At 37.0% G+C, this 13,520-nt stretch overlaps 1 protein-coding gene across 1 annotated transcript in view; it reads left to right on the forward strand.

Moving 5' to 3' along the window:
* Window positions 1–13,520, forward strand: part of RRP15 (ribosomal RNA processing 15 homolog) — a 66,969-nt gene that overhangs the window by 18,643 nt on the left and 34,806 nt on the right. The window contains exon 4 of the mRNA XM_061382220.1: window positions 827–1,028. Within this exon, the coding sequence (XP_061238204.1) occupies window positions 827–1,028 (202 nt within the window). The remainder of the gene's footprint in view (window positions 1–826; window positions 1,029–13,520) is intronic.

The raw sequence follows: 13,520 nt of genomic DNA on the forward strand, positions 1-13,520 counted from the left end.
GTGAGCCACACATGCAACTTAAAATTTTCTGAGCGCCTCCTTGAAAAAAGTAAAAACAAAGAAGTGAAATGAAAGTCAATGATAAATTTTGTTTAACTCAATATATTCAAATTATTTCAGCATGTAATAAAAAACAAGTATTAATGAAATTTAAAATCTTTTTCTCATACTGTCTTTAAAGTCTAGTGTGTATTTTAAACTTGGAGCACACTGCAACATTGTTCTGGCCGTATGTCCTGTGTTCACTCGTTACATGTAACCTGTGACTACTGTAATGGACACTACAAGTCTTAATCTTCAGAATTTCAATGAGTTTAACTTCAGAATAAAGTACTTCAAATAGACTTAAAAAAAATAGTTTTATATCATAAGACTTGCAGATAAGGTAGCTGAATACTTTCTAAGCTTCTTGAGTATTATTTTTGCCATTTACAGGTGAAATCAAGATCCAGGAGATCTTTCTAGCGTCAGATAATCAGATAGCTAACTGTAAAGCCTGTGCTCATCCCATTGACACTTAAAGTCTTCAGCCATTATATGATTAGATTTTGAGAAGTATCTGTTCAGAAGTTGATTTAGAAAGAGTGAAGCTGAGAAAAACTACAAATCAACTCACATGTGTTTATTCTCTATTCAGATACTTCTATTCAGTTTCATTGAAATGTATGTTCACTTTTCAGATTTATTCTGTGCTTTTCACTTGAGCGCGTATTAGATGATTGCCTCGTTTCTGAGCAGTGAAAATAGATTGCGCCCGTCCTCAAGAGCTTGTGTTCTAGTGTAATTGTTATTTAGTGAAATTATTCTGGTCATTTGTGTTCCATAGGGGTGTGGTGCAGTTATTTAATGCTGTTCAAAAGCATCAAAAGAATGTAGATGAAAAGGTTAAAGAAGCTGGAGGCTCTATTAGAAAACGAGCTAAGTTGATATCCTCGGTTTCCAAGAAGGACTTCATCAGTGTTCTGAGAGGGATGGACGGAAGTGCAAGTGAGAAAAATTCTGCTGGGAAGAACTCGAAAGCCAAACAGGTAAGACTTTTACACAGGATTCAGCACATCAGATATATGTCAGCTCTTAGAGTTTGGAGGTTGAACAGCATACTATACGTGTGTGCCACAACCAAGACCTGAAGCAGCCAAATTAAAAAAAAAAAGCATACTATAGAATTAATATTTTTTCTTTTCAGATGTTATTAAGATTTCCACATGCCCACAGCCTACTTTAACTCTGTATTCTTATGTTTCATGATGACTTATTCAATATGGAAGTTGCCAGTTGCATATGCCAGGGCCTTGCTGTTAAAACTCAGGAACTGGTAGATTTAGGTAAATTTTTTAGAGATAGGACGGTCTCCTATTTGAAATCCTGCATTTTGTAGAATAGAAGGCCAAGTGAGGGATACATCTTCAATTGAGACTGTTAACCCACAGTGATAATTGACATGGTGCATAATTTCTAAAATGAAGAATTGGAGCTTTAGGAAGTATGATGAAAACTCATCCTTATGCTGAGGCAGCTTTGATGATACTCGACTGATTGGGAGATAAAGAACGTAAATGCTTTTCATGATCTTTGGCATGCAACTCCTGTTCTCCAGCCCTCTGACCTATGAATCCCAATAGCTTTCTTTTTACTATACCAGGTGAAAGGTTCTGAAATGTGCTTTACTCTCAAAAGGGCTTATTTACTTTTTAAATTAAAGCAAAGTACATAGTTGTATTTTAAGGCTTGCTTTCTGTTGCCAACAAAGAGAACTTCAATCAGGAAACTAGAGTTTCTGTCATAAGTTTTTGTTTGTATTTTGGGAAAACAAAAGAAACTCTGGCAAGAAGAGCATTTAGGAATTTCATGCTCTTCTAGAGTTGAAGTATTCTTCAAGTTTCTTGATTAAGTTGCCATTTTATCTAATTTTGACAAAAGTTTTCTAAGCTGTTTGAATTTGATCTGAATATCAAAATGTCAATATTTTGATATATATTCCTTCTGAATATCAAAAGGACTCACATTTTGCATATTTATGTAAGTGTGCTCACTAGTGCTGCGTTTTAAAGTTTGTCAGAAGTAATTATGAAGACATGAATGCTATGATTGGGCATTTACACTTGTAAGTTAAAAAGTCTTAACAGACTGTCCTCACTTATGATAAGAGTGTTTTATTGTAATAATTGGAGAAAGATCAAGCAGCATTGGGTGAGAAAGAGCTGATGTTTTCCATCAAAAAAGGTTTTTTTTTTCACCTTTTCCTTGTTGGTTTCAAAATAACTTTTAATAGAAGCATTTGTTTTTGCTTTGGGATTAATTTTTTCATGAGTTATGAAAATATATGAAGGGTTCTTTTCAGTGGCATCATTGTATTTTCTTTGTTACCATTTGCTTTTTTGCTCTTGACCTTCGACTTTTCCTACTACAGTGATCACAGGTGTGGTAGTAATCTGTGACAAGGTCAAAAAACTGCTTGAGATGTTAACCAAAATGGCTTGGCTTTAAAAATTTATTTCTAGAGCTACCTACCTCACACTAGTGATTAATTACCCTGACACATTTTCTTTTAAAAATATTTGTTTTCATACATTTATAGGAAAACATTAAATACCTATTTGTACCTGGTGCTATCCTTGTATCTTTTAAAGGTTTACAATTCAGGTAGACACATGACCTCAAGAAAATAAGTAAATAAGATTAGCATGACAACATCGAGATTCTAAACTGGTCCATTTAGACTGTTTGTTATTGTCAGTTACACTGAGTATAACAGCTGTAATTAAGTGGCTGTCCGTATTTGTGGGGAGAATTTCAAAGTAGCCAATATGCATTTAGGACATAAGAGCAGTTTAGTCTGTGTCTAGTGGAAGTAGGTGGACTTTCAAGGCAACTGAAGAGGAGGGAAGGCCAAAGTGGAAATAGATTTGGTGTGCCAGTGAGTCAGACATTAATGAACTGGATAAAGGAGGACATTGATTAAGTAGAGAGTAAGATTTCCCTTTCCTGTTTCACCTTGTCCTAGCACCCTTGCTGCCACACATTTCCCTAATAGCCTCTCCTCCTCTCCTCATACAAGCTTGACAGAAGAGCTTTTATGGAAGCTGCTCATTGTCCCTCTCTGGGTGTATTCAGAACACAGGCTTTTAATCTCATCCTCCTAATACTGTGCAGTCTTTAGAGTCCATTCACATACAGACTGGATTCACTGGCAGGTATCTTCCCAGATAATCCCAGTCTGGATTATATCTTCAACTCCTTTACCTGGTTATACCAGTTACTTATGGTTGTGAGTTATAAAGTTCAAAAATGAAAAGGAGCCAGCAGTGTTACATTAAGCAAAGCTGGGTAGAGTTATAATAATGTAACAGAGGGTGGATCTGTTAGTCAGCATACTTCAGGAGTGCTGGTGGTGGTGTGTGTGGTTTGATTGTTTTTGACTCCTTAGGCAGACTTATGCCTTTGGAAACTTATTATTTTTTTTGAAGAACCCTGTTTCAAGAATTTCCATACTCCTGCAAGCTATTAGAAACTTTGAGACATTGTGACATATTTCTTAACTGTGTCATGGCCCTGAACAAATCCTTTTCTCAGAACCTTTTCTTTTTTCCTGCATCATGTAGTTTTGTTTAATTTTGTTTTCAAAGCAATAGGAACACAGTTACAAAATAAAATAGCCAGTATCCTTCCACATCTGCCTCTACTCCTTGTTTCATTCCCTCACCCCAAAGTAATAGATCTTTCTACTAGTATTTACCTCTGTATATTAAATAATATTTATACTATCTCACTCTCAATATTATTATATTTAATGGAAGATAAAGAATTGGCACTCTTAACATTCCTTCACCCCCATATATCTAATACTTGGTCTTTCTAGTATGATATATTCATATTTTGGCTAAATCAATATTCAATGTAAACATTGTTCTTTGCTGTGCAAAGTAATGCTCGGTAATATTATTTTCTTTCTTTAACTTATTTCCTTATAGTTTTTGTTTTCCTGGAATTAATGGCCGCCTCTTCTCATTTGCTTAGTTTATGCACCAAAGCCTTCCTACACTCTGCAAAAAAAATTCTTAAACCCTTCTCAGTACTACTTTCTTCATGGTCATCCTGCTACAATCCAGACTGGTTGTTTTTTACCTGGTATGCACTGTCTGTTTTCAGCTCTGCTTTATCACTGTCCTGGGAATTCCCTTTGTCTCTTTCCTGTGCAGTAACCTCTGTTTCTGGGACTAAATGTCTTCTTTTCTCTTGGCTTTCTCTCTCATTTTGACAGTTACATTTACCAGCAGCTTTCTGGGAAAGGGTTTAGGTATCCTCATTTTTTAAATTGATGTATTGATTGGGTACATGCAGTGGGTTGAATGGTGGTTGTTCACTCATTCAGTTGTGTCCGACTCTTTGCATCGCCATGGACTGCAGCACACCAGGCTTCCCTGTCCTTCACTATCTCCCGGAGTTTGCTCAAACTCATGTCCATTGAGTTGGTGATGCTATCCAACCATCTCATCCTCTGTCACCTCCTTCTCCTCCTGCTTTCAGTCTTTCCCAGCATCAGGGTCTTTCCCAATGAGTTGGCTCTTCACATCAGGTGGCCAAAGTATTGGAGTATACTTGAGCATCAGTCCTTCTCATGACTATTCAGGGTTGATTTCCTTTAGGATTGACTGGTTTGACCACCTTGCTGTCCAGGGGGCTCTCAAGAGTCTTCAGCACCACGGTTCGAAAGCATCAGTTCTTCAGTGCTCAGCCTTCTTTTATGGTCCAACTCTCACATCTGTGCATGACTACTGGAAAAACCATAGCTTTTGACTGGATGGACCTTTGTTGGCAAAGTGATGTTTCTGCTTTTTAATATGCTGTCTAGGTTTGTCGTTGCATTTCTTGCAAAGAGCAAGCATTTTTTAATTTCATGGCTGCAGTCATTGTCCACAGTAGTTTTGGAGCCCACGAAAATGAAATCTGATATTGTTTCCATATTTTCCCCATCTGTTTGCCATGAAGTGATAAGACCAGATGCCACAATCTTTTTTTTTAAAGTATATATATTTTAAAATTTTTATTGAAGTATAGTCAGATTCTTTTCCCCTATAGGTCATTACAGAGTATCAAGTAGACGTTTCTGTGCTATACAGCAGGTCCTTATCAGTTATCCATTTTATATATAGCAGTGTGTATATGTCAGTGCTAATCTCCCAATGTATCCTTCCTTCCCCTTTCCCCTCAGGTAAAACCTTTGTTTTCTACATCTGTGACTCTATTTCTGTTTTGTATATAAGTTCATTTGTGACTTTTTTTTTACATTATACATGTAAGTGAAATCATACAACTGTCTTTGTCTGTCCCACTTAACTTCACTCCATATAATTTCCTTCTGTATATCCCTAAACTGCAGACACTACGAAGCTAAGAACCGTGATTCTCAGATTTCCTTGAATTAAGGAGTCAGACTAATTTTCTTCAAATTAAAGCACTCTTGCAAGAATTGCAGGAAAGATAGCAAGGAGGGGCAAGGTGGGGGCCATCTTCCTGCTACTTGGGACATTGCTGACGGCAGATGTGGTGATGATAGGTAAGAAAGTTGATCTCCCACAGCTCCAGCTTCATGGCCACAGCAGATGTGCCCATGCAGGGGCCAGACTCACCCTTCCAGTGTCCAGTCACCCTGCAGCCATCTAAAGGGCCGGTTAGAGTAATAGCAGCTATAGACAGATGCTACAAGTATGTTATTTTGTTTGGTTAATTATGAGCCTTTTCAAGGATACGTAAGAGTTGAAAGTATTGTAGAGTGAATATCCATAAAGACACCACCCAGATCCTCCCACTGCTGACGTGTTATTTTTGGTTTATCACATGTCCACCATACATAGATGCAACTATTCCTTATTTTTCTGATGCACTGACAGTGCATGTTTTAATTTAGCACCTCCACTGGTGGCCTCCTAGTCCCCTCCAGGCCCAGGTAGTGGCTCCCCTAGAGGACCAGTGCCCCGACTTGCCCTTAATTGACCACTCCAGAGTCCCCTTCTCCAGCCCTCTGGCAATTCTAGAGGGCCCTCACTCCATGTACAGTCTGTTCTGCCAGGAGACATCTGTCTCTTTTTTCTTTTTATTCCTATTTTTTAAAATTAATTAATTTTTTTATTGAAGGATAATTGCTTTACAGAGTTTTGTTGTTTTCTGTCAAACCTTGACATGAATCAGCCATAAGTATACATATATCCCCTCCCTTTTGAACCTCCCTCCTGTCTCCCTCCTCATCCTACCCCTCTAGGTTGATACAGAGCCCCTGTTTGAGTTTCTTGAGCCATACAGCAAATTCCCTTTGGCTATCTATTTTACACATAGTAATGTAAGTTTCCTTATTACTCTTCCCATACATCTCATCCTCTCCTCCCCTCTCCCCATGTCTGTAACTCTATCCTCTATATCTGTTTCTCCATTGCTGCCCTGTAAATAAATCCTTCAGTACCATTTTTCTAGATTCTGTATATGTATGTTAGAATACGATGTTTATCTTTCTCTTTCTGAGTCACTTCACTCTATATAATAGGTTCTGGGTTCATCCACCTCATCAGAATGGACGCAAATGCGTTCCTTTTTATGGCTGAGTAATATTCCATTGTGTATATGTATCAAAACTTCTTTATCTATTCATCTGTCATTGGGCATCTAGGTTGCTTCCATGTTCTAGCTATTGTAAATAGTGCTGCGATGAACAATGGGATACATGTGTCTTTTTCAACCATGGTTCCTCAGGGTGTATGGGATTGCTGGGTCATATGGTGATTTTAGTCCTAGTTTTTAAAGGAATCTCCATACTGTCTTCCATAGTGGCTGTATCAATTTACATTCCCACCAACAGTGCAAGAGCTGTCCCTTTTCTCCACACCCTCTTCAGCATTTATTGTTTTGTAGGCTTTTTGATGATGGCCATTCTGACTGGGGTGAGGTGATATCTCGTTGTGGTTTTGATTTGCATTTCTCTAATAATGAGTGGTATTGAGCATCTTTTCAAGTGTTTGTTAGCCATCTGTATGTCTTCTTTGGAGAAATGTCTGTTCAAGCCTTTTTCCCACTTTTTGATTGGGTGTTTGTTTTTCTGCTATTGAGTTGTATGAGCTGCTTGTATATTTTAGAAATTAATCCTTTGTCAGTTGTTTCATTTTCTATTATTTTCTCCCATTCTAAGGGTTGTCTTTTCACCTGGCTTATAGTTTCCTTTGCTGTACAAAAGCTTTTAAGTTTAATCAGGTCCTGTGTGTTTACTTGTGTTTTTATTTCCATTACTCTAGGAGGTGGGTCATAGAGGATCTTGCTTTGATTTATGTCATCGAGTGTTCTGCCTATGTTTTCCTCTAAGAGTTTTATAGTTTCTGATCTTACATTTAGGTCTTTAATCCATTTTGAGTTTATCTTTGTGTATGGTGTTAGGAAGTGTTCTAATTTCATTTTTTTACATGTAGCTGTCCAGTCTTCCCAGCACCATTTATTGAAGAGGCTGTCTTTGCCCCATTGTACATTCTTGTCTCCTTTGTCAAAAATAAGGCACCCATAGGTGCATGGGTTTATTTCTGGGCTTTCTATCTTGTTCCATTGGTCTCTATTTCTGTTTTTGTGCCAGTACCATACTGTCTTGATGACTGTAACTTTGTAGTGTAATCTGAAGTCAGGAAGGTTGGTTCCTCCAGCTCCATTCTTCTTTCTCAGGACTGCTTTGGCTATTCAGGGTCTTTTGTGTTTCCATATGAATTGTGAAATTTTTTATTCTAGTTCTGTGAAAAATGTCATTGGTAATTTGCTAGGGATCACGTTGAATCTGTAGATTGCATTTGGTAGTATAGTCATTTTCACAGTATTTATTCTTCCTACCCAGGAACATGGATAATCTCTCCATCTGTTTATGTCATCTTTGATTTCTTTTATCAGTGTCTTATAATTTTCAGTGTACAGTTCTTTTGTCTCCTTAGATAAGTTTATTCCTAGATAATTAATTCTTTTTGTTGCAGTGGTGAATGAGATTGATTCCTTATTTTCTCTTTCTGATTTTTCATTGTTAGTATATACAAATGCAAGTGATTTCTGTGAATTTTGTATCCTGCAACTTTGCTAAATTCACTGATTAGCTCTAGTAATTTTCTAATACTATCTTTAGGGTTTTCTATGTACAGTATCATGTCATACTCACTGCACATCACTGTGCACAGTGAAAGCTTTACTTCTTTTCCAATCTAGATTCCTTTTATTTCTTTTTCTTCTCTGATTGCTGTAGCTAGGACTTCCAGAACTATGTTGAATAATAGTGGTGAAGGTGGTGAACCCTTTCTTGTTCCTGATCTTAGGGGGAATGTTTTCAGTTTTTCACTGTTGACAGTAATGTTTGCTGTAGGCTTATCATATATGGCCTTTACTATGTTGAGGTAGGTTCATTCTGTGCCCACTTTTGAAGAGTTGTAATCATAAATGGATGCTGAATTTCATCAAAGGCTTTTTCTGTATCTCCTTTGATTGTCATATGATTTTTATCTTTAATTTGTTAATATGGTATATCGCATTGATTGATTAGTATATATTGAAGAATCCTTGCATCCCTGGAATAAACCCAACTTGATCATGGTGTATGAGCTTTTTCATGTGTCGTTGATTTCTGTTTGCTAAAATTTTATTGAGGATTTTTGCATCTGTGTTCATCAGTGATATTGGCCCGTAGTTTTTTTGTATTGTCTTTGTCTGGTTTTGGGATCAGTGTGACCGTGGCCTCATAGAATGAGTTTGGCTATGTTCCTTCTTCTGCAACTTTTTGAAAGAGTTTTAGGAGGATAGGCATTAGCTCATTTCTAAATGTTTGATAGAATATCTCATGTGAAGCCGTCTAATCCTGGGCTTTTGTTTTTTGGCAGGTTTTTGATCACAACTTTAATTTCAGTGCTTATAATTGGGTTGTTCATAATTTCTATTTCTTCCTGGTTCAGTCTTGGAAAAATGAACTTTTCTAAGAATCTATTCATTTCTTCCAGGTTATCCATTTTATTGCCATATAGTTGTACATAATGGTCTCTTAGAATCCTTTGTATTCCTGCATTGTTTGTTGTAACCTCCTTTTTCATTTCTGATTTTGTTGATTTGATTTTTCTTTTTTTCTTGATGAGTCTGGCTAAAGATTTGTCAGTTTTTATCTCAAAGAACCAGCTTTTAGTTTTATTAATCTTTACTATTGTTTCTTTCATTTCTTTTTCATTTATTTCTGCTTGAATCTTTATGATTTCTTTCCTTCTAATTTTTTTTTGTCATTGTTGTTCTTTTTTCCAGTTTTATGTGTAAAGTTACTTTGTTTGATGTTTTTCTTGTTTCTTGAGGTTGGTTTGTATTGCTATTTAATTCCCTCTTAGAGCTGCTTTTGTTGCATCCCATAGGTTTTGAGTTGTCGTGTTTTCATTGTCATTTGTTTCTAGAAATATTTTGATTTCCTTTTTGATTTCTCCAATAACCGATTGGTTATTTAGAAATTTATTATTTAATCTCTATGTGTTTATATTTCTTATGGTTTTTTTCTTGTAATTGGTATCCAGTCTCATAGCGTTGTGGTTGGAGAAGATGCTTGATATGATTTCAGTTTTCTTAAAATTACTGAGGTTTGATTTGTGACCCAAGATGTGGTCTATTCTGGAGAATGTTCCATGTGCACTTGAGAAAAACATATATTCTTCTGCATTTGGATGGAATGTTCTGAAGATATCAGTGAGATCCATTTCATCTAATGTATCATTTAAGACTTGTGTTTCCTTATTAATTTTCAGTTTTGATGATCTGTCCATTGGTGTAAGTGGGGTGTTAAAGTCTCCTACTATGATTGTGTTACTGTCCGTTTCTCTTTTTATGCCTGTTAGTGTTTGTCTTACGTATTGAGGTGCTATGTTGGGTGTGTAGATATTTACAATTGTTGTGTCTTCCTCTTGGATTGATCTGTTGATCATTAGTAGAGTCCATCTTTATCTCTTGTAATCTTCTTTACTTTAAGGTCTGTTTTGTCCGATATGAGGATTGCTACTCCAGCTTTCTTTTGCTTCCCATTTGCATGGAATATATTTTTCCATCCGCTCACTTTCAGTCTGTATGTGTCTTTAGGTCTGAAGTGGGTTTCTTGTAGACAGCATATATATGGGTTTTGTTTTTGTATCCATTTAGCCAGTCTGTCTTTTGGTTGGAGCATTTAATCCATTTACATTTAAAGTAATTACTGATATATATGTTTCTATTGCCATTTTCTTAATTGTTTGGGGTTGATTTTGCAGATCTTTTTCCTTCTCTTGTATTTCTTGTCTATGTAAGTTCCTTTAATATTTGTTGTAAAGCTGGTTTGGTGGTACTGAATTCTCTTAACTTTTGCCCATCTGAAAAGCTTTTTATTTTTGATCCATTTTGAATGAGATCCTTGCTGGATACCGTAATCTTGGTTGTAAATTTTTCCCTTTCAATACTTTAAATATATCCTGCCATTCCCTTCTGGCCTGCAGAGTTTCTGCTGAAAGATCAGCTGTTAAGCATATGGGTTTCCCTTGTATATTACTTGTTGCTTCTTCCTCGCTGCTTTTAATATTCTTTGTGTTTAGTCTTTGTTAGTTTGGTTAGTATGTGTCTTGGCGTGTTTCTCCTTGGGTTTATCCTCTATGGGACTCTTTGCACCTCTTGAACTTGATTGACTATTTCCTTTACCATGTTGGGGAAATTTTCAACTATAATTTTTTCAAAAATTTTCTCATACTCTTTATCTCTTCTTCTGGGACCCCTGTAATTCGAATGTTGGTGTGTTTGATATTATCCCAGAGGTCTCTGAGACTGTCTTCAGTCCTTTTCATTCTTTTTGCTTTATTCTGCTCTTCAGAAGTTATTTCTACCATTTAATCTTCCATCTCACTGATTTTTTGTTCTGCTTCAGATATTCTGCTACTGATTCCTTCTAGAGTATTTTTAATTCCAGTAATTGTGTTGTTTGTCTGTTTATTCTTTAATTCTTCTAGGTCTTTGTTAATTGATTCTTGGATTTTCTCCATTTTGTTTTCAAGGTTTTTGATCATCTTTACTGTCATTATTCTGAATTATTTTTAGGTAGTTTGCCTATTTCCTCTTCATATATTTGGACTTCTGTGTTTCTAGTTTGTTCCTTCATTTGTGTAGTATTTCTCTGCCTTTTCATTATTATTTTTTTTTTTAGCTTACTATGTTTGAGGTCTTTTCACAGGCTTCAGAGTTGAATTCTTTGTTCCTTTTGGTTTCTGCCCTCCTGAGGTTGGACCAGTGGTTTGTGTAAGGTTCATATAGGGTGAAATTTCCACTGACTTTTTTGTTTGTTTCTTTGTTTTTCCTCTGAGGGCAAGGCTGAGTGAGGTGGTAATCCTGTCTGCTGACTATTGGGTTTGTGTTTTTGCTTTGTTTGTTGTTTAGATGAGGCGTCCTGCACAAGGTGCTACTGGTGGTTGGGTGATGCTGAGTCTTGTATTCAGATGGTTTCCTTTGTGAGTTCTCACTATTTAATACTCCCCACGTTTAGTTCTCTGGTAGTCTAGGGACTAGGGTGTAGGAATCAGTGCTCCCACTCCAAAGGCTCAGCGCTTGATCTCTGATCAGGAACAAAGATTCCACAAGTGGTTTGTTATGACATTAAGTGAGATTAAAACAAATACCCAGAAACGAGAAACCATGATGAACCCCAGACAAATGGCAGTTACAAAATCAGGAAAATAATAATTAAAATAATGGAGTATACACACATACACACATGTATATAAATATACACACACCCATAAACAAAGTCAAAATAGTACAACAAAAATAAAGTACAGATTGACCTGGCAAACAAAGTAAATAAAAAATTATATTTACCAGTTAAGAATAAAACTAATTAAAGCACAACTGGAAAACCTAAAGCAAGGTGCCAAGTAGGGAATAAAGCAATGAAAACAAAACTAACAAATATGTTGAGAGGAAAGGAAAGAAAAGAAAGAATAGATATTCAAAGTTAAATAGAGGTAGATGAAGAAGTTTTATATCCATTAAAGATTAACTGCTGGGGGAAAAGAACAGTAGGAAAAGCAAACAAAGGAATAAATGCAGAAAAAAGTAATAGGTTTAAGAGAAAGAAGAAAAAAAAAAGAACAAAAAATAAACTGTAAAAGATTGATCTGATGAACAAAGGAAACCAAAAATTATATCTACTAGTTAAGAGCAAAACTAACGCACAGACTGGAAAACAAAACTAAAGCATGGTGCCAACTGGGAAATAAAGCAAGGAAAATAAAACTAACAAATCTGTTGAGAGGAAAGGAAAGAAAGAAAAGAAAGATATGCAAAGTTAAATAGAGGTAGATAAAAAAGATTTGTATACATTAAAGATTAATTGCAAGGGGAAAAGAGCAGTAGGAAAAGCAAACAAAGAAACAGATGTAGAAGAAATAATAATAGGTTTAAGTTAAAATTAAAAAATGAAAAAAACAAAGGAAGAAAAAAGAAGAAAAACTCCGCAGAACTGCCAGAGCCCAAGGTAGAGGCAGAGGTATATAACAACAATAAAAAATGTGACTGAGAAAAAAAAAAAAGCTCAAAATCTTAATTAGATTTCATAGTGCCAATAAAATCAATAACTACAACAGAGCAGGGTGGGGAAAGGGAGGGAAAAAAAGATAAAATCCAAAAGAGTATACAGAATAAGTCAAAACATAAGAAAAACAAATGTTTATCTTGAGTCACTGCTGTCAGAGTCCTTTCCCTTGCTGGGCATCGCAGTCCACCTTACCTCCCTGGGATGCCCTCCAACACTGTGCTGGTCTCTGGACCTGCTGTGGGGGCATCTCAGATCCTCATCTGGTCCTACTGTGTGTTCTTTCCTCCAGTGTCCACAACTATCAGAACCAGTGCGTTTTCTTTTGTGGGAGCTCTCAGTGTCATTTTGAATATTCCATAGACACAGAGTCTGCCTAATTGATAGTGTGGATTTAATCTGCAGCTTGTAGAGCTGGTGGGAAGGTTTTAGGTCTTCTTCCTTAGTCACACTGCCCCTGGGTTTCAACTGTGGTTTTATTTCCACCTCTGCATGTGGGTCGTTCACTGGGGTTTGCTCCTGAGGCTGCCCTGGAGGACTTGGGTTTGCCCCTGTGAGGGCCAGGTGTGGAGGTGGTGCAGCTGCTTGGGTCCCAGGGGTTCTGGCAGCACCAGGTGTTCAGGGGAGTTGGCAGCTAGGGCAGCAGGAAGTATAGTGCTTTAGAAGGGTATGGCGACCAGTATTGGCCAGTAAGCTCCAGTATTCTTGCCTGGAGAACCCCCTCCCTGACGGAGAAGCCTGGCAGCCCAGGGTCTACAGGGTTGCAAAGAGTTGTTCATGACCAAAATGACACTGCACGCATAGACGAAGACTTTGCACCTGTAGCAGCTCTCTCCCAGTGAGAGTTGAGTGTGAAGGTGGCATGGTTTCTTGGCTTGTGAGGACCCTGGCGGCGCCAAGTGTGCAGGCACATGGACTGCTTCCGGTGCAGGAGTTATGG

The sequence above is a fragment of the Bos javanicus genome, chromosome 16, assembly GCF_032452875.1.
Source record: "Bos javanicus breed banteng chromosome 16, ARS-OSU_banteng_1.0, whole genome shotgun sequence".
NCBI lineage: Eukaryota > Metazoa > Chordata > Mammalia > Artiodactyla > Bovidae > Bos > Bos javanicus.